At 35.3% G+C, this 18,795-nt stretch overlaps 1 protein-coding gene across 4 annotated transcripts; it reads right to left on the reverse strand.

Annotated features, from left to right (window-relative positions):
• Positions 1 to 1,849: 1,849 nt before the first annotated feature.
• LOC145122619 (vacuolar protein sorting-associated protein, putative (DUF1162)) lies at positions 1,850 to 17,203 on the reverse strand. Of its 4 annotated transcripts, XM_079058186.1 has the most exons (43): positions 17,051 to 17,203; positions 16,622 to 16,696; positions 16,316 to 16,415; positions 15,836 to 15,913; positions 15,606 to 15,718; positions 15,357 to 15,450; positions 15,163 to 15,212; positions 14,844 to 14,974; positions 14,551 to 14,758; positions 14,406 to 14,474; positions 14,216 to 14,295; positions 13,992 to 14,141; positions 13,807 to 13,870; positions 13,607 to 13,708; positions 13,331 to 13,525; positions 13,128 to 13,255; positions 12,910 to 13,060; positions 12,715 to 12,813; positions 12,530 to 12,631; positions 12,201 to 12,259; positions 11,973 to 12,075; positions 11,716 to 11,901; positions 11,531 to 11,647; positions 9,782 to 11,438; positions 8,512 to 9,701; positions 8,300 to 8,428; positions 7,502 to 8,221; positions 6,910 to 7,425; positions 6,642 to 6,825; positions 5,759 to 6,566; positions 5,407 to 5,680; positions 5,191 to 5,304; positions 5,036 to 5,119; positions 4,906 to 4,956; positions 4,649 to 4,828; positions 4,279 to 4,556; positions 4,042 to 4,196; positions 3,861 to 3,963; positions 3,716 to 3,779; positions 3,506 to 3,652; positions 3,330 to 3,434; positions 3,129 to 3,239; positions 1,850 to 3,054 (listed from the first exon to the last, which is right to left on the reverse strand). In XM_079058186.1, the coding sequence occupies exons 3-43, from the start codon at positions 16,410 to 16,412 to the stop codon at positions 2,176 to 2,178; spliced, it is 10,125 nt and encodes a 3,374-aa protein (XP_078914312.1). In that variant the 5' UTR covers positions 16,413 to 16,415; positions 16,622 to 16,696; positions 17,051 to 17,203; the 3' UTR covers positions 1,850 to 2,175. The 4 variants fall into 4 exon arrangements, with proteins under 4 accessions (XP_078914312.1, XP_078914310.1, XP_078914311.1 ...); XM_079058184.1 differs by having other exon boundaries at positions 3,861 to 4,196; XM_079058185.1 differs by lacking the exon at positions 17,051 to 17,203 and adding an exon at positions 16,775 to 16,793 and having other exon boundaries at positions 3,861 to 4,196.
• Between the last annotated feature and the right edge of the window lie 1,592 nt (positions 17,204 to 18,795).

Consider the following 18,795-nt stretch of genomic DNA (forward strand, 5'->3'; position numbering starts at 1 on the left):
ATATATATATATATATATATATATATATATATATATATATATAATTAAAAAAAAAAAGTTATTCACATGTAACCTACAAAGAGGCCATTTATATGATGTTTAGAAGCTTGTGGTAACTAAAGGGAGGGATGAATGGATGATGTTCGCTGGCAGTTCCTCATAATTTTCAATCCATTCCGGAGCTATCCTTTTTGGCATACCATGCAAGCATGCACCCTCAAGGCAAAGTGCAAAATTTTGTCCATAGCCGCTCATTAATGCAAATAACAAACGTCAATACATTATATATCCCTTTCAAAAAGGAGCTGATATTGCCACTGTATTTTTTGATATTTCCACTGAAAAAAATATAAATTGCCAACTATGCCCCTATTTACTAAAGAGAGAGACATATCAATCTTTGTTTAGAAAACCCATGATCTTCGTTTGGTAGTTTCCGGGCGTGTTTTGCTAGGAGCGTTTGAGAGCTTTTAGCTTTTAGTTTTTGACAAAACGCTCCAGTTTGAACAAAAAGTTTCGTTTAGCAATACAAGCGTTTAGCTATTAATTTAAACAAAACGCTACAAATCTAAAAGCTACTTCATGTAGCGTTTAACAAAACGCTACTGAGCTTTTGAAATCAATTTTCATAATTGCCCTTAAAAATATACTTATATATTTATTTATTTTTAAATAATTGTCCTTTTATGTAATTTTACATGTTTCAAAAGCTTCTAGCTACTTTTGTCAAACACTAAAATAAAAAATAAAAGTTACAACTTCCAGCTATTAGCTATCCGCTTTCCGCTTCCAGCTAACAGTTATTTTTGTCAAACACGCCCTCCATAACACATAAATATGATGTGGGTGATCCATCATCTGTAAATGTAGAAATTCGTTGACCTCAATAGATACAGAATTTCCATATGGGTAAATACTCTTTAGTGTTTACCATTTGTAAGCCTCTTGAATGCACAAAAGATAGAGCAAAAAACATAGATGAATCGGAAACTCAAAAAAGGTTGATACTTTCTATGATGAATTGGTTATCCATCATAATCAAAGTTTAAGCTCATGAAAACAACGACGTCGCCAGCATCATTGAGAATGGTGATGGTGCTGAATAATCACACATGGCAACGAAATGAACAATATTGAATGCTACATGGGTGTTCGGGTTTGAAGTTCTATACCAGCATGAATCATGATGTTAATTAGTTTATTTTAAAATATTAAACCTTATGGGAATTACTAAAATCAGTCAAATGTGAGCATGCTTCAGTCGCCATTGGTTGTGAGCCTATGAGTGATGTACACTTACTTGTTCTTCTTTGTTTTGAGTGATATAAGGTGGCCTTCGAGATAGGATGCGTATTTGAAAATGGAAGGTGCAAAGGTTCATTTGTTTCTAATTCTTAATTCGTATGATACGCGTGGAAACTCCAAAAGACTATGCTTCTTCCTCTTTGCCTCTTTCAACCGATTAACACCATAGTTACATATAGTAGCCGGCAGTTGACCAGTGGCCATGGCTTGTAGCTGATTCATTTAAAGTTTTAAACAACTCCATTACCCTTATTAGAAGCTTTAGCTAACGGAGCCATGGTGGGTGATGGTTCTTTTTTTTAGCGCAACCTGCAGCGTTGAAGACAACAACACCAGAAGAACGACGATAGTTGTGAATACAAAGATGCTTTCAAAGATATAATTTATTTCATTAAAAAAATCTCTAAATAGCAATCATTTCCTGATGTGCGTTTTGTTAAACAAAAATAGGATTGCTTTCTTTTAATTAAATAGGGCGTAGTTGTCAATTCACATTTTATTTAAATGAATTTTATTTAAAAGTTGCAGTGGCAATATCACCTCCTTTTCAAAAATGATATTCGCTATCACATTTAATTTATTAACGCCTTACTGTTATTACTGAAAGATACTTGCCAGTTACCAACCTAGTGGCCAGTTTGGCAAATATGGCAACATGATAAAACTTGAAAAAACCAAAACTATTTGATCCTTCTATATGATCTATCTACCATACAATATACAGAGTGATAACACCAGCTAAAAACAGTTTAAACCGATTCTTTCCTTCTTTTTCGTATATAATATTCTCCTAATGTAGCTTTTATTATTTTTTCCACCTTTATCCTAGCAACATCTACAAAATAAATATACAAGGGTTTCACTATCCCCTCACCTAACATTACTCTGATGCAAACGATACACACACCCCCACCCTCTCTCCTTCCCTTTCTCAATCGTCACCAACAACACCTTCAACAACTCCCCCGCCTCCTCCTTCCCCGAACACTCCAAATTCGTCTGAAATAGCGGCAACGGCGTCGGCGGATTATACCACCGCTGCTTCCCACCACCACCACCACCACCACCCCGGTTCACATTCTGTCTCACCACCACATCCGAACTACTCCCGACTATATGCACCACCTCCTCATCAACATCCACATGAATCACACTGTCCAACCTTATCTCCGCTTCAATCACCCAATCGGGGTCCGCCGGGACGCCTTTGAACTCCGGTTTCCCCAAGTTTACCAGACTGGTGGAGGTGACGATCAGGATGAGTCGTTCGGTGATAATGACAAATTTGCCCCCTTGTTTTAAGGATTTGGATAGGACTAGGGTTTCGTCTTTTAGCATTAAGGTGTCGTCGGAAACGGAATTGGTGATTACTGAGATGCCGATGGACTCTTCCCATGAATAGGGTTTTAAGGGGTAGTTTGGGGATAATGGTCTTGGGAGACGGACTCGGAGGCGTTGGGATCCCATGTTGTAGAGTTTGCTTCGGTTTCTTATGCTGCGAGCAGTTTTTTCTGTTACTTCAAGAATGCTTGCAGCTGGCCTTGCCACTAGTCCGGTTACTCCCAGTGCTATACCTGAGAGGACTCCTGGAAGCCCATGTTTTTCAGCTCCTCTTATTGGTGATTGGAGAAGACCAGTCAGCCCTTCCAAAACTTCATTTATTACACCTTTGCCATGAGACGACATCCCCTTTTGTTGCCTTTCCATTTCTGATGCAGATGGGTCATCCATTGTAAATGCAACAATACCCTGAGAGCAAGTATCATGAAATCTTTTTTTTTTTTAACAAAATAATACAAAAAATAAAAATATGTATAGTATACCTTATGTGCTGCTCTACTGACTTGAGTGGCAGCATCACTTATGGCATAAACTGTATTACTAAGAAGACTAGTAGTTCCTTGTGCCATGCCTGTGATAAGTCCTGCTGGGCTCTGCAAAAGTAATTAATATATTTCAAAGGTGAATCAAAGCTTTTAAGGGTTTAAAGCAACATGTTAGATGTGACATGACAATGACATTACCTTCATGAAGCTCCTGGCTGGAACTGAGAGGAAATCTTTGATGCCAACTCCCACACTCCTTGCAAAACCCATGGGATTTCCTATTACACCAGCAGAACCAAAAACCTGAAGAAAAATAATCACATTTTAACGACATTGTAAAATAAAATTCAATTTCACATATAAAAATATCTAACCTTGTACATTTCATGAAGAAGTTGGCGAGTGTAATGTATGATCAAGATCTCTCGTATGGATTCCAAGCTAGCCAGCTGATGAGAAATTGTTAACCGCCTCAGATGAATTCTTGCTCCCTCCACATCAGCAAGAGCCATTAGACCTCTCTGCATGTATAAGTATTAAGTAATTAACTTTATTTTGAAAAATATCCAAATACTCATACTTACATGGATAAGAAATTCTCCTGATGTAAGTATTCCATTCCTTAGCATCCATGGACTGCTCGAAAAGCTGTAAAAACAAAAAAAGAAATCAGGCCCAACATATTTACACATATGCCTACTCTTCTCAGTAGGGAGTGAAATGAATCACCTTAGGGTCAAAGTGATGGGGGCCACTTCAAGCAGTTCAACGTATATTTTCTTCTGTTTTCTTGCAAGGAGATATATTTTCTGCCAAGGTGCACCAATTGGCACTATTGATGGTAATAAAGGGAAGCTTTCATTATCAACAAGATCCCCACCTTCTGCCTTTTCAGTCTCTGAAAATTTACCTGTTTTATTTACACTGAAGTTTGAGGAAAGAGGCAGCAGGACTGAATCCATATGTGGCATTCCTCTGCTATGGAACCTTGAGGATACTGCCTTAAAGAAATCAAACAGACTTAAAATCACATCTTGCTCAAGCTCAAGATGAAAATCTGTCATTCTAAAACAAAGGAAATTGTTAGTAATTAGTAATTCATAAACGATTAAGGGTATTTATTTACGTATTATAAACAGAATAATACCTTAAGTTTATATGCTCAAACGAAAGCAAAGCTCTATCTTTATTCCTCCATTTTGCTGCAGCCAATGAGAACACAGGCTCACATGAAGCATCTTTACTTTTGTTCGGAGAGGTTGCCATTTGTTTATACTCATGATCAAAAGATAATATAACAGGGTAAGGTGTGGTTGGTAGTTGGTTATCAATCTGTAAACCGAAAATTTTTAAGGAAAACTTTTGTTGATCCAAACTTTGAACTAGATCAATGCTTGTGTTCCTTGCACATGCAAAAAGCAACTCCTACAAATGGGGAAATTTTATAAGAACAGTGAAAATGACATACATGATGCAGTAATGACATACCCTTAAATTTGTTTATCAAGTAATGGTACCTGTGGTTGAGAGCTCATAACAGAAATTCCAATGAAGGGAATGGAAACTGATAATCTTTCTTTGTAAAGAACAGAACTTTCTTGCTTTTGGTCATATTCTCTTTTATCAGTTAACCGAGGAGAATGTGAGATTTTTATATCATCAAAGATATGATAACTGGAATCAATGATGCTGAGGACCTGTATGATAAGGAGCACTTAGAAAAAGAATAAAGTGATAAATAGGAATGGCTGCATCTGAAATACAACAATTATACCTTCAATGCTCCTTCAGCATGGACAGATATTAGCAACCTTCTTTCAGGCTTCTGCCAAAAGGAATCATGAAACAATGGTTACTACGGATTTTACCCCATGTAGATATTTTTGTATAAGTTACAAATTTACCTCAGAAGTTGAAGGTAAAACCACAGGTTTGTACTCTTTGGCATCATCAAGAGTATAAGACCCAACTACCCTCTCAGCAAACACCTTGGAGATTAAAACATATGAGTACTTAATCAATAATTACAAAATATATGACTTGTAAATGGAATGCATACCTCAACAGTTAGACGATGTGGGTAAGAAGGTTCATCCCATGCATAAGGGCAAGATGTGTACGAATGTATAACAGTCTCAAACGCTTCACATTTTTGTTGATAAATACGTAGTCTCTGCAACATGTCAACAAAATTTAATCATTAATCATTAATCATGATGTACAACTGTTTCAAAACATAGGGAAAGAAATCAAGAATATGCACTAACTAACTAACCTCCTTTGAGAAATTATCAATCCTGTAAGGCATAAATCCCGTATCATCATCGGATAAAAGAATCAAATTCGTCCCAGAATCGCCATGTGGATTCCCAACAATCTTGTCATCTCTGATTGCATCGTCAGCATTTTGGACCTCTACACGTACCATACTTACAGCACCAGTAACATAGTTTCTCATTTTCAACTGTGTATCACCTAAATGTTCTGGAAAAAAACATCCTGACCACTGCCATCCAGGCTCATCAAAACGAGCAGACACCAGTAATTCCCTGTTTTATGTTATAAGTACATATAAGTGAACTGTGGTAACAAAAAGTTTATAATTAAAAAAAAAACGAACAATGTACCTTGTTATGTCTGTCCAATGAATATGAGAATGCTGTCCCACCTTCAAATGGTATATAAAGTCGGACCCTTTCTGCCTATAGCACAAGTCCTTACTGCATGCATTACTAATAACATATCTAGGCTGGAAATTGATAATCCTTGTTCTTCCAGAATATGGCCCAGAAATAGCACTAGATGCAACAGATATTACATATGAAGCATTGGTTGATGATCGGGGGACAAGGACTGTAGTAGAACCGGTTGGTGGGACAAGGAAGAATTGACTAGACCATGTGTAGTTTGAGGTGCTTGCCACATCAGATTCGGAGTGGGACCGACTAACTCTGACCATGATCTCACTCGAAGCAATACTAGGGTCAGGAGAATACATGCGAAAGTTGACTTTTTTGCGACTTGTTTCATCAAAGTCAATCTTTTGACTGTTTGGAACTAAGCTTTTTTCCTGATCATACAAAGATGGTTTTTGTGTGCCGATATTCTTCTTGTTTGATCCAGATGAACCAAAAGATTCCTTTCTAGTGGAAACAAGGTTATTGTTTAGGGGAAACCTCATAGTCATACCATCATTGTTTAAGATTTGGTTTGAAGACAAAAGGCCCAAACCATCTTTTTTCCCCAAAAACGGGTCCTCTTCATCTAAATCATAACAGGAAGGCAAAGTGTCACGTGTTGTCAGATCATTAGTTGAGTTTGCAATCATGAGGGGAAAGCCACAGCAGTTGTACAATAAGAATGGAACAAATATGCAGATTTCACGAGCCCCAGAGAAAGCATCCATCACCTTTTCCATTGTCACATATAATGGACCTAAACAAAGACACATCAGCTTTTGTGAGTGTGAGTGTGTGTGATAGAGATGAGAAGAAAAAAAGTGTGATCCACCTTTAGAAATGTCAGCAGTGAAGTTAATGGATTCTGAAGAAGAAAACTTTGTTCCGCTAAATTTAGCAATTTCACTGAACTTTTCTGCACGTGGGAACTTCAGAACAGATGGTCTAAACCCGCGTATATCAAAAGTTAATGAAAGATCATGTGAAGAATCAATATGATAAAAACAAGTTTCAACCTGAGCAGATGTTAAGAAACTATAAGTCATGATGAAATGATATCGACATTATGAAAATGAGGAAGTGTATAATAAGATACCAACCTCTGAAAGCAGCATGCTACGTGAAACTCCAACACTTTCAATCATCACAGATACTTCAACTGGTAAATAGTTTTTCACTATTAAAGGATTACTTAATGTAATCAGGTGAATACACCTCTTATTTGACAGATCCTGATTCTCTATCTTGTCAGCAATAGCATCATGAATATATAAATTTGATCCCTTTTTTACCCTCCCAGCAGAAGGCAAACACACATCATGCACAGACACACAACAACGAAAAGGATCACTACTTGGAAGAGAAGGGTAGCAGACAAATGAACGCAAATGTCCAATCTTACTTTCATTAGAAAGAATATTGGAAATGCTATAAGCTTCACTCCATAGGTAAGTGCTTCCTAATGGACGCCATCTTATCCTACCAGATTCTGCTAAATGTAGAGGAAGAGGAAACTCGTGCCCTGGATTTACAGGGTCCAGAATCTTGGGAGATACACCAAATGGGATATCAAATCTGACTTCAAATGGCATTGTTGTTGCATTTGTGAGTATGACCTGGCATCAAAAACCCTTTTAGAGAAAATAGAAACCATTAGAAGTGGAACTAAACATGGGTAAACAGTAGACTTACTGTTGAGTACAAGCGGACTAACTTTGTGTATCGTTGAACTGAAACATCAATCACTACAGGAACAACATAGCCACTATTGACACTTTTAGAAATATCCCTGGAATTGTCAACTGAATTGGAAAAATCCACCTCAAAGAAGCTAACACCAACAAGATCGATAGAAACAGGAGTTGACAAAGTGGAAGTTCCTTCAAGCTGAATAACTATATAATGATGTTGTGCATCAGCAAATTTTTTGTCTCCTAGATTGTCAGTTGAATGGCTAGGTTTAAAGCCAAAGGTTTGTTCATCTGTATTATCATCAATGTACACTGGATATGAAGAACCAGGCTGCACGTATTTCCCATCTTTCAATATATTGAAACCATCAGCTTTTTTAGAGGCATTGGAAATGTAAAACACTAGAGGGAGTGAAGTTAAGTTTTCAAGTGTGTAAGGGGCGTATCTACTGGCTAGTGTATTTTCATTGGTGTGAGCTGTTGTTAATCTTGAGTTTTCAGGAAAAACATTCAGACTCATGAGATCCCAAGCATCCGTAATCATATCAAATGTTCTGAAAGCAACCTCAATGAAGGATTCGGTGACATTGATATTGAGATTCATTGTTGACTCGAGATGAACATCTGTCATGACTGGGCTGTTTTGAAGGGCGCTTTTTCCTTGCTCTCTTCTTAAGCTTACTTGGAACTTCCAGGGCTCAAGAAAAGGCTCCCACAAAACCTAGAGAACATAATCAAAATAAGTTATCATAATACCATCATTACATAAATTGCTAGAAAAAATACTTCACCAGTTCACCTTATGAATGTTATTGTAGTTCACTTGAAGCTCACTATCAACCGATCCTTCCATCACATTTGCAGTTATGATACCATGAAACAACAACCTTCCCATAAGAATCTCTAGTAGAGGACCATTGGAGCTCCACTAGATAATCAAAATCACAGATTAAACAAACATGAGTTATAGTTTTGAAAAATGGGAAAACAGTTTTACATATGGCAACATACCTTTTGATCTGTCAAAAGAATGGAAATCTTTTGCAAGTGAAATCTGAAATTTACACTGCCAACTGGAAGCTGAGAAGATCCAGAATCTTCTGGAAACACAAATAGCATAGTTTGCCAGAAGTAAAATGTGTGATGTGAAAGCCAAACATCTAGATTATCACAGTGAACCTCTGTCTTCAAATGCATGAGATCCATATCATCATTACCAACTTCAGCTTCTATATCAATTTCCAATAACTGAAAAAGGGGCCAAGAATGGACACTCTTGTTCTGAAATAGTTCAACTGTTCCCATTGCTTTTCCCAGATTGGACTTCAAATTTACTTTTTCACCATTGATGTTCGCCTCAGTGCACCTACTTTGCAAATAAATATATAGAAAACTTCCATGATCTCTTCCAACAAAGGAATTCTGCTCACGAACTTGAGGAGCCCCAAAATATTTAAATGCTTCTCCAGAAACCTGAACAGGAACACGGATTTTTATATCAATATGATCCGACTTCACAGTTAATGAAAACCAATCTTCTGGAGATAAATAACTGGAGACGCTGATAGATTGAGGTGAGTTTTCTGCAGTATCAACACGAGAAACCGGCTCTGAAATGGATTTTTCTGGTTCCTCATTCTGGATATCAGTTTTGGGAAGATTTTCACAGCAAGAATTGACAAGGTCAACAACTTGACTCCATTCAGACAAAAATAACCAAATGTTAACACAAGGAAGGGAGAACCGAAGATGATTTTCTCCTTCATCTGACATCAAGAGCTTCATGTTAAGAACTGGTACTTTTTTGGTACAAGATGTGCATTCCAGTAAGACAACAGAGGTAAGCATTGAAGAAAGTGTCACACAAGTGAATGATATATCAAGAGATAGAGGCTTGTCGTTTCTCAATGATACTGAACATGAGAATTTCATGTCAGTTTTGGCGATATGTTTGGTAGCATCCGATTGTATCTTGTCAGAGTAAAGTTCTACTGACATGGATTGAACAGAGCATCTGATTTCTGTAAAGCTCACACTTGAAGATTCAATAGGAACTGGAAGCACATGATTTTCTTTAAAACTCTCTTTTGAATTGAGAAACTCTGAAACATCAGAAGTAAAACACATGGATAGAGTTTCAACAGATGTGAACTGGTCGATGACAGCTAACAATGCTTCAAAGCAGCCAAGTATTTCACTTCCTGAAAAAAGAAAGACAACTGCATTAATCAAATATCAATTATGTACAAAATTCAGAGTGACATAAAAGATGATATTCTACCTTCAACAATAAATTGACATTTATTAACCCTTGACATGATACATGTTGCACAAGGAGAATCAGATCCATATGGTATTCTGATCCATATATCGCCACTAAAAGGAGCAATTATGCTGACACTTGTCACTTCAGAAGCATTGTCTTGCCAAAGAATATGATGTAGAGATAAATCCCTCCCAAATACATTTACACAATAATTATGATCTCCAATAAATCCAGGTGGAACAGAACACTCCAAAGGGATTTCTTTTAATAGAATGTCTGAATCACTATTCTCAATAAAAGTGAAGTACAGCTGAGGAATATTAAGCTTTAGAAACTGGTAATCAGCATTAGCCACAGGTGTAAACAAAACGGAGTCCAATATCTCAAACTTGTAAGTGAAAGGAAAGCTATCTGTGTCCTTGGAATTATCGATACCAGATGACTCTTTTGCATTCGAGTTCCAATCAGGCATTGAGAAGTAACCAATGAGTACAGCTAGAAATTCAGTTGGCAATATGCATGAAACATTCTGAATACTAAAATCTAGTTCCATTCCATGATTCCCTTTTCTCACTCGAATGTTGATAACTGGAGAAAGATTCAGTAAAGCAGGGCCCCACAGAGAGTCTAGTAGAGTCTGAGGAAACCATTGTGATGAAAGGCTCAACCCCTCAGTTGAACACAACACATCCAGACAGCTTTCATGGATAGAAATAGAAGATTTAGCAGTAGGAAGTGTAAAAGATGCAACAATGGATGAAGAGTCATGAAGGTGTAGTCTAATGCTTCTGAGATCAAGATTGATTACAACCAGATCAGGATTCTGGAATTCCTTTTTTGCCCTCGACTTTGAACAATTTATCTTACCCTCTCTTATCTTGACAACCTTCTTCCAGTCTGGATTGATGTTAATAAGTGAACTCTCGAGGCTAAGAAGAGATCTGTCATTGTGTATTGTAACAAAAGGGTAATGATCAACTGAAATGCTTTCCCAATCTGAAGAACAGGTGTCATAAAAATTGGAACAACCAACTCTTTGGAAGTCAAAATAAGAACCTGAGAGGACACTGTTACTGTTACTTCCCACAAATTCTTGATTTTTGTCATCATGTGAAGGACTATATTCAGGTAGCTTATCGAAAAATTCAATCAGCAATCCAATAATATGTGGATAGCAATGAAGATCAAGATCACTCAGCCATATGCTCAACTCACCATCATGATGTAACATGAGGCATCCATTAGGTGAAACATTAAGTTTCTCATCATGGCTTGGCCCATTAGTTGAAACATTTATAAGGTCCGTGTCATCATCATTTTTCAACAAACGAGACGTTACTTTTAAACCCTGTGTACATATCCAGAAAGATTGTGTGTGTTTCATAGTAATCAATCTCATATCCAAATCATGAAGAGAAACAGTTAATGTGCAACTAGCATCTAAGCCATTTTCAAGGTCAACAATGAGGCTAGCAGACTCCAAATTGACAATAACAGAGATACTGCTAAAGTTGTTTGGGTTATTTGAATCTGTATCAAACGATGAGGTTGCTGACGTGGCATCCAAGTGTGAAGCTTGATGGAGCATGTCGATGCTTTCAACTAGTTTCAAAACTGAACCAATTATTGATGGTGACATGTGTGCCAGAAATGGTGCCACCACTACATAAACCTGAAACCAATTATTCATGGTGACAAGTGTGCAAAAAATTTAACTTTTAGTAGGATAATATAAAATGTGAACTTCCAGAAAGGTTTACGTACCTCCATTGCTTTCAGTAATGATTCATCCTGGACAATGCACGATGCTAAAGCAGAAGAAGCATTGAGCTTCTCCAAGATAGGAAACGTATATGGATAGAAAGGTACAAACAAGTTTATCTGCAGGAAGTCGAACATCAGTTGTGTGAAATGTGAGATTTTGAGTGAAAATGAGAGAAGATGCTGACCTGGAAGTCGACTAATTTAATTTCCAAGAGATCATACAGATCTTGAATCCGAGTTCCTTCTAGAAGCTCACTTGAAGAATTGTCATCTATTAAATTCCTCATGAATTGAGATGGTACATTGATATCTGGTGCAAAACAGGCAACATCATGCTTGGATGAAAAGGTGACAGCTGTTAATCCAAGAACCTGCATGTTAAGGTTTGAAGTTAATACAAATAATGTGAAAATTGTATGACCATTTAAAAAGAAATTAATACCAATTTATGTATCTCTGACTTCCCATTCTCCCATGGAACAATTATCTTGATGTTTATTAAACTAATATCCCACATCATTCTCTTCCGACCTGACAACATGTATCTGCAAAACAAAAGAAGAGAAAATACATAGTTGAAGAGATGTTGTTAAATACAATGTTGCTACAAATTCCATTTCTAGACACTAAAGAAAATAATATTCCAGTAAGATCATAGGAGAAGACATACTCGGCTTTCGATAATAGACGTGACTTCATGTCTTTTATCCCATTAAGTGAGCTTAGGACCTGTCACATGAAACCAATGAAAGCTGTTACTCAAAAACCTCATAAGGAAAAGTAAGTTAATCTTTCATAATAAGCTTCAAGCCTTGAATTCATGTTAGTTGTATCAAAAAATTCTGTAGCACTTTTCCAGTCTATCTCATCTAATCATATAGAATCTTTGATCTGCATCTTCCAGAAGGTTCTTAAAAAAGAATGCATCTACTTTGAGACATGTAGCACTTAAAAAAGCATGCAAGTACTTCAAAACATGTAAACTAGAATAACACTGACCCTTCCTTCATGAGATTGAAAGGAAGCCAACACAGTATAAAGCTCCATGAAATTAACAAGATATGTTGGATCACACGTCATTTCAATCGGCTCAAGCAAGACCTAAAACAAAGTTAAGGGTCATTGTCATTATCAGAAGTTTATAGCACAAGATATTTTTTTTATTTAAAATGCAAGTTGGGTACCTTCAATGTCAAGTCACCCTCACGATTTGCTTGTGGTATGTAAGCTTGGATATTTAGAGATGGCTTCTCCACTTCAATGAAATTCTCCTCAGAGATGACCTGAAAGAAAATGGCAAATAGTCAAAAAAAAAAAAAAATCAAATAACTCAAGACTTCCCCAATAACAAGACATGCAATACATATGAAGACACAAACCCTTTTCACACGTAAAACGACTTGCTTGTTTAATGGATTAATCATCTCAACACCATTGATTGATGCAGTAACAACAGCAGATTCCTCCCAAATCATGCACTCCACAAGATTCTCCTCAAAAACCAGTTCACCAATAGCACAATCCAAATTCCTAGAAAAAAGAATAAAGTCTTAGAAACTACATTAGGTAAATATAACTAGATAATAATAGATTATACTTATTGCGCAGAGTTGCAGAAATTCGATGTATCGAGCATTTAATGGAGGACAAAAGAATTCTATCACTTCCAGCAGCATCAAGAACAGGGGAAGGTGCAGGATGAAACTTTGTTGCCTCATAAATGTCCTGTATCATATTATATAAAGATCAGGTAAAGTGAAATCATTTTGGATAAATAAGCTTAACAGTTAACACACGTACCTTAATTACTTCATCTGAAACAACACCAGAAAACTGGCTGGAATCATCTGTGCCTCCAGCACCCAACATACCACGGGAAAGCCACTTTAACCATCCTTGTGGTTTGCCAGATGTTTGGTCATCATCCATTGACTTGTCAATGGGAGTATTTGCTTCACTATTTCCAAAACCAGAAGCTGAATCCACCAAGAACTCCTACATGTTCATAGTCTTTAATAAAATGTATAAGTAAAAAGCACATGCAATAGATATTAACAACAATGATCATAATCATACCTGAAGCTCATGTTCAGCAGCAGACCTGTAACTCAAGATATCTTCTATATCAGATATTTTCTCCATTTGGTCCAACTCCAAAACAATTTCCTCATCCAGAGGCTGATCATAATTTATATACACCAAATAATGTTTAAATCATTTACACCATTTAATGTTTAAATCAAGAAAACTATATGTGTAATGACTAATGACCTCACCTGCTCTTTTCGAAGACATTCCAGTTTCAATTTGTACAACTTAACATATCGTCGTTTTCTGCCTCTGTAAAAGTAAAAGATTTTTAAGGGTTTAAGACTTCAAGCATTCCATGATGAAAATGCACACAGCAAATAGTATAGCATGGTAGATCATAGATGTTAATCTTGAATAAAGAACAACTTACAGACGTTCTCCTAAGTATTTCCATGAAGTTTTCTTCATTCTTTTACGAACATCAGATAACACAGAGTTTTGAGCATAATGCCACCATTGTATCTGCCATCCCAAAGGTCTTTCTGATATAGGTATCCCCCAAGGGCGATATCGTCCATATCTAAAAAACCAATGTCCCATCTTTCACAATCTGAAAGTGTAATTAAAAAAGGATAACACCAACATTCCACTTACTTCTCTCTTAGCTGACAGGTGCATAGATAATCATACAGATAGAGTATTTGCTGCAACTGATCTTCATCAAGGGACAAGACCTAAAAGTTGGTGACATGCTGACATGTCAGTTGAATGTTATGAAATCTGACATAATAAACTAAGAAATGATTAATTAGTTACTTATAATTACAAAAGTTAAGAAACTAACCAAGCCAGATAACTCGATATCAACCGAGTATTGTGCTGCATTATTCTCAAGCCTTCCAGACCTGTTCACCTGCAATGTAAAACAGTAAAAATCTATCTAATGTGCAAAGTACAACAGTAGAAATTTGTTATGAGATGATGCATACCGAAAGAGAAGCAGATACATCGACTGGGGACAACAAGTGAACATGTTCATCATTTTGAAAGCTTGCAGCAACCATTGGCATGGAGTCTTCACCACTGTTGGCATACAGATCTTCTGCAGATCCATGAAAGGTTTTACAGTATAGTTCCAAACCTTGTATCTCAACAAGTTTGTTTACTTGGCCAGCTCTCACCTTTCCACTTAATACCCTGAAAATATATTAAAGTATTATGTCTATTTTTCTTTGAAATATGATATATACAGCAATATGATTGTAGAGAAAGAAAGAGATACCCAACAAGATTTTGCTTCATTGCAGTCAAACTAGCCAACTTCAAACCAAATACAGTTTGTGCCTTGTCATTTGAAATATCTCTATATACAACATGGACATTCCTGATGGTGACTTGAATGCCATCAATAATCTGGAGAACAGATGGAAATAAATAAGTATCATCAGAACATTACACTTAAAATCAAACCTTATTTGCATATAAGTTTAAGAAAACTTGTATTACATGATAAGTAACCCTAACAAGAAACAGAAACACAGATGTATGTGTTTATGATTTTATCATGATTAAGAAGTTAAAGCAACATGGAATCTCACTACCTTTGCAGTAATGTATGACATAAATGATTTCCCAGTTTGATTATCATTATCTGCAGAACAAGAGAATATATTAGCACCAAATATCTGCAAATTTGATTAGACTTCTCTAGATACATGGATGCATATCATCCTAATGCACAATGAAAAACAGGAGTTACAACAATGTAACCTATAGGTGGACTTCAGTCACTCACCACACACACGTTGTGATAACTTTGCCAATTCTGCTGTAGCAAGTTTGGCCTTTTTTCCAGCAAATTCTCGTCTTTCAACATCATCAACACTCCACTACAAAAAGAATAGCTGTTTACATTAGCTTTTTTGTGGTAAAGAAGGCCAACTTTGCTGACCTGGCAGGGAAAACCCTGGGCCCATGCAATGTAAAGTTATCTAATATGATGGAGATGCACAATACTCATATCTTGATATGAGATATCACTTACCTCTTCATCCTCACGTTGAGAGGCACAAACTAATATATCCTCCAAAATTATTATAATAGGGTCCCACCCAAGCTTTTTCCAAGGAATTCTAATGCTTAGCCTCCCAACCCGACCTATCAAACACTCACAAATGTCAAATCATCACAGCCATAGCTCAAACATTAAAGAACCACATCCCAGAAATAACAAAGTAAAATAAGTATTGCAAGTTTAAGGTTGATATCGATCACCTTGCTTTAGAGCAAATGGAAGTTCTAGATAATCAAAAGCTTCTAGAATTAACTCCACATTTTCTAAGAATACTTCCTCTGCATTAAAGGGAGCGTAAAAAGTCAATAGAATAGATTGTGATCAAAAAGCTCGATATATACAAATGACATTATAGTATAAGAAATTCATTGCATATTGACATGATACGCCACAATATAGAAAGAGATGCTTTTAAAAATGTTCATGGAGGGAGACCAAGTTACAAATAAAAAAGAATGAGAAATGGGCATTAAAAAATATGAATGACGAATGGCATATTGGTGTCAACCATTAATGTGGTAACAATGGTATGAGTATTGAGCTTATGTTGTTATACCCTTCAAACTACATAAATGTAAATGAATAAAAAGTAAATATATTGTGCTGATAATAGTGAAAGTAGCAAGCCATTAATAACAAACTAAGTCAAAAAAAGGTCATGATAGACACTGGTGACTTACCATTCCACAGTGTGATCTTGAGTTGTTCTCTGTGTATATCTTTAATATATTGGCCAAGATAACCTAATATCAGCTGCCTTACTAAACCTTCAAACATTTCCTATACCAATTATCAACTCAGAACATAAATAGTCTGTAAAACTGCAATGTTAGTAAGCAGGGATAATTACTAGTAGAAAAATGATAACCATAGACGAAAATATAAATTACATATGATTGGCAAATTGAATTGGTAGTTAAACCATTATGATGATAACTGCGTCAATAAAAATCCAAAAATGCATCAACATCACAATAATGTATTACCTGAAGTCAGCAACCTCCGTGCCAAATTAGCATGGGGCTACTATATGATCAAATGACTGACATTTATGAGTTAACCTAAACAAAAAAAAAAAAAAATCAAAATCAGAAACGAAAACAAGGTGCTCTAAGTATATAATTCCCAAAAACCCTAACTGATAAATTACAGAGAGAAAATCGGGCTACAGAAAATAGTATCAACACATGACATGTAACAAAGAACTGTGTTTGCATCCGTGGTCAATACAGGTAAGAAGGCTATGTTAGAGGAAACGGCGGTGGTTGAACCATAAGAAGATGTGATTTAAGATGAAGAATTATACAAATAGAAAGAGGAAAAGAAGACAGAGAGAGAGGTGGTGATGTGTCTAAGTAGTGGATGTCGGAAGAAGGGCGGGACGGCGAAGGGAGAGAGAAGAGAGAGAAGATTACCGATTTGGGAGTCTGCCTTCGAAAAGACGAAGACGATGAAGAATTGGAGGGTTTCTTTTTCAAATTCTTCGAATGTGAAAACAGCACACGAGCAATGAGCTTGTGATTATAGACGTGACCAAGAAGCATCAGAATTGCCGATGCCAAAAACAGTTTAAAAAAGGGGGTTTAAAAGGGGGCGAATCGCGTTAGTAATTGTGACTTGGTACCTCTCCTTCTCTATCTTTCTCAGATAGATTTTGATCGGATTTAAGTTATTAATATTTTTTGACTTTTAACTTAAAAAAAAAAAAAAAAAAAAGTTAAAAATTACTAAAATTTGTTTGGTAAATTAAAAAGATTTTTTAATCAACTTTTAGTCGACAAGTAAAAGTTCCCGGAGAAAATATAAGAATTCTATTTTTTGTGACTTTTTAGCTTTTATCACTTAAAAGTCATAAAAAGCAAAGTCAAACACATTTTAAACACCATCTTTTAAAAAAAATTCTTTTACAAAAAGTCTTTTTATAAAAAGGACTTTTATGTTTAAAAAACAATCACAACACACCCTAAACTAATTGTGTTTAACAAAATTAATCCAAAAAAAACTATGCTTAAAAAAGCATTAACATATGTATCACTTGTTAAATTTATCCACCTTATTTTTTTTAATGACGATATAATTTATAAATACAAAAGTATATATATATATATATATATATATATATATATATATGACTTGGTACCTCTCTTTCTCTATCTTTCTCGAATAGATTTTGATCGGATTTAAGTTGAGATATTTATTAAACTAATCGTGTTTAACAAAAATAATCCAAAAAAAAACTATGCTTAACAAAATATTACCATGTGTATCACTTGTTAAATTTATATATATATATATATATATATATATATATATATATATATATATATATATATATATATATATGCTTAGGTTATTCTATTCAAAGTAATTATTATGTTATTGTATGTATAAATGTGGGCCAATCAATTTTACTTATTTTAAGTAGGTGATTATTACATATTATTAAATTAAATATAATTCAAAAATACCATCTATTCTAACTAGAAGGGTATTTTAGTCAATTAATATAGATTTAATAAAAAAAAATTTGCATATTTTAAGGAAAATTGCATATTTTAAGGGAAAATGAATTCTATTAATTTTAAAAATCTTATTGTATGGATGATAATTCTCCTAATTCGTAACATTCTGACGAAATATGTTTATCAATATATTGAAAAATAACAAATATGATTGAACCATACAAGAATACACATTCTGACATAATATATATTTTGATTTAATGAACTTCTTGAAGAATAACAAAATTTTGGATACAAGTTAAAAAAAATCATTACATTCTTAGAAAAGAAAAAAATTTATATACTATTCTATGAGAATGTTAAGGAAATACAATATATAAATCATTCTACCAGAATATACTATTACATATATATTTTTTTCATTATATTGTATATTATTCTGCTGGAATAATCCATTCTTTTTGGAAGATTGGTGGTCATTGTTCATCTTCATCCCATACAATGTTCATCTTCAAGATTCTATTCTGATAGAATCGGAATTCAAGATTCCATTCCAGTAGAATGTTGTAAGTTTCATATGTACCCTGTTTTGCTTTGATATCTCTCGTTTCGTTCCCAGCCAAGAAAACAAGAACATTCTTGTTCTTGATTTCATGTGTACTTGCAACTGAGAAATACAACCACTCATTGTTATTGCT

Source organism: Lactuca virosa, chromosome 6 (assembly GCF_052849685.1).
Source record: "Lactuca virosa cultivar CGN04683 chromosome 6, Lactuca_virosa_CGN04683_v6, whole genome shotgun sequence".
NCBI lineage: Eukaryota > Viridiplantae > Streptophyta > Magnoliopsida > Asterales > Asteraceae > Lactuca > Lactuca virosa.

What these genes read in the sequence shown, in the direction of transcription:
- LOC145122619 (XM_079058184.1), bottom strand. Translation starts at nt 16,412, where the DNA reads ATGTTTGAAGGTTTAGTAAGGCAGCTGATATTAGGTTATCTTGGCCAA. An exon ending in CCCATCACTTTGACCCTAAG is followed by an intron (nt 3,780 to 3,860) that starts GTGATTCATTTC and finishes TTGTTTTTACAG; the next exon opens with CTTTTCGAGCAGTCCATGGA. An exon ending in CAGCCAGGAGCTTCATGAAG is followed by an intron (nt 3,240 to 3,329) that starts GTAATGTCATTG and finishes TTACTTTTGCAG; the next exon opens with AGCCCAGCAGGACTTATCAC.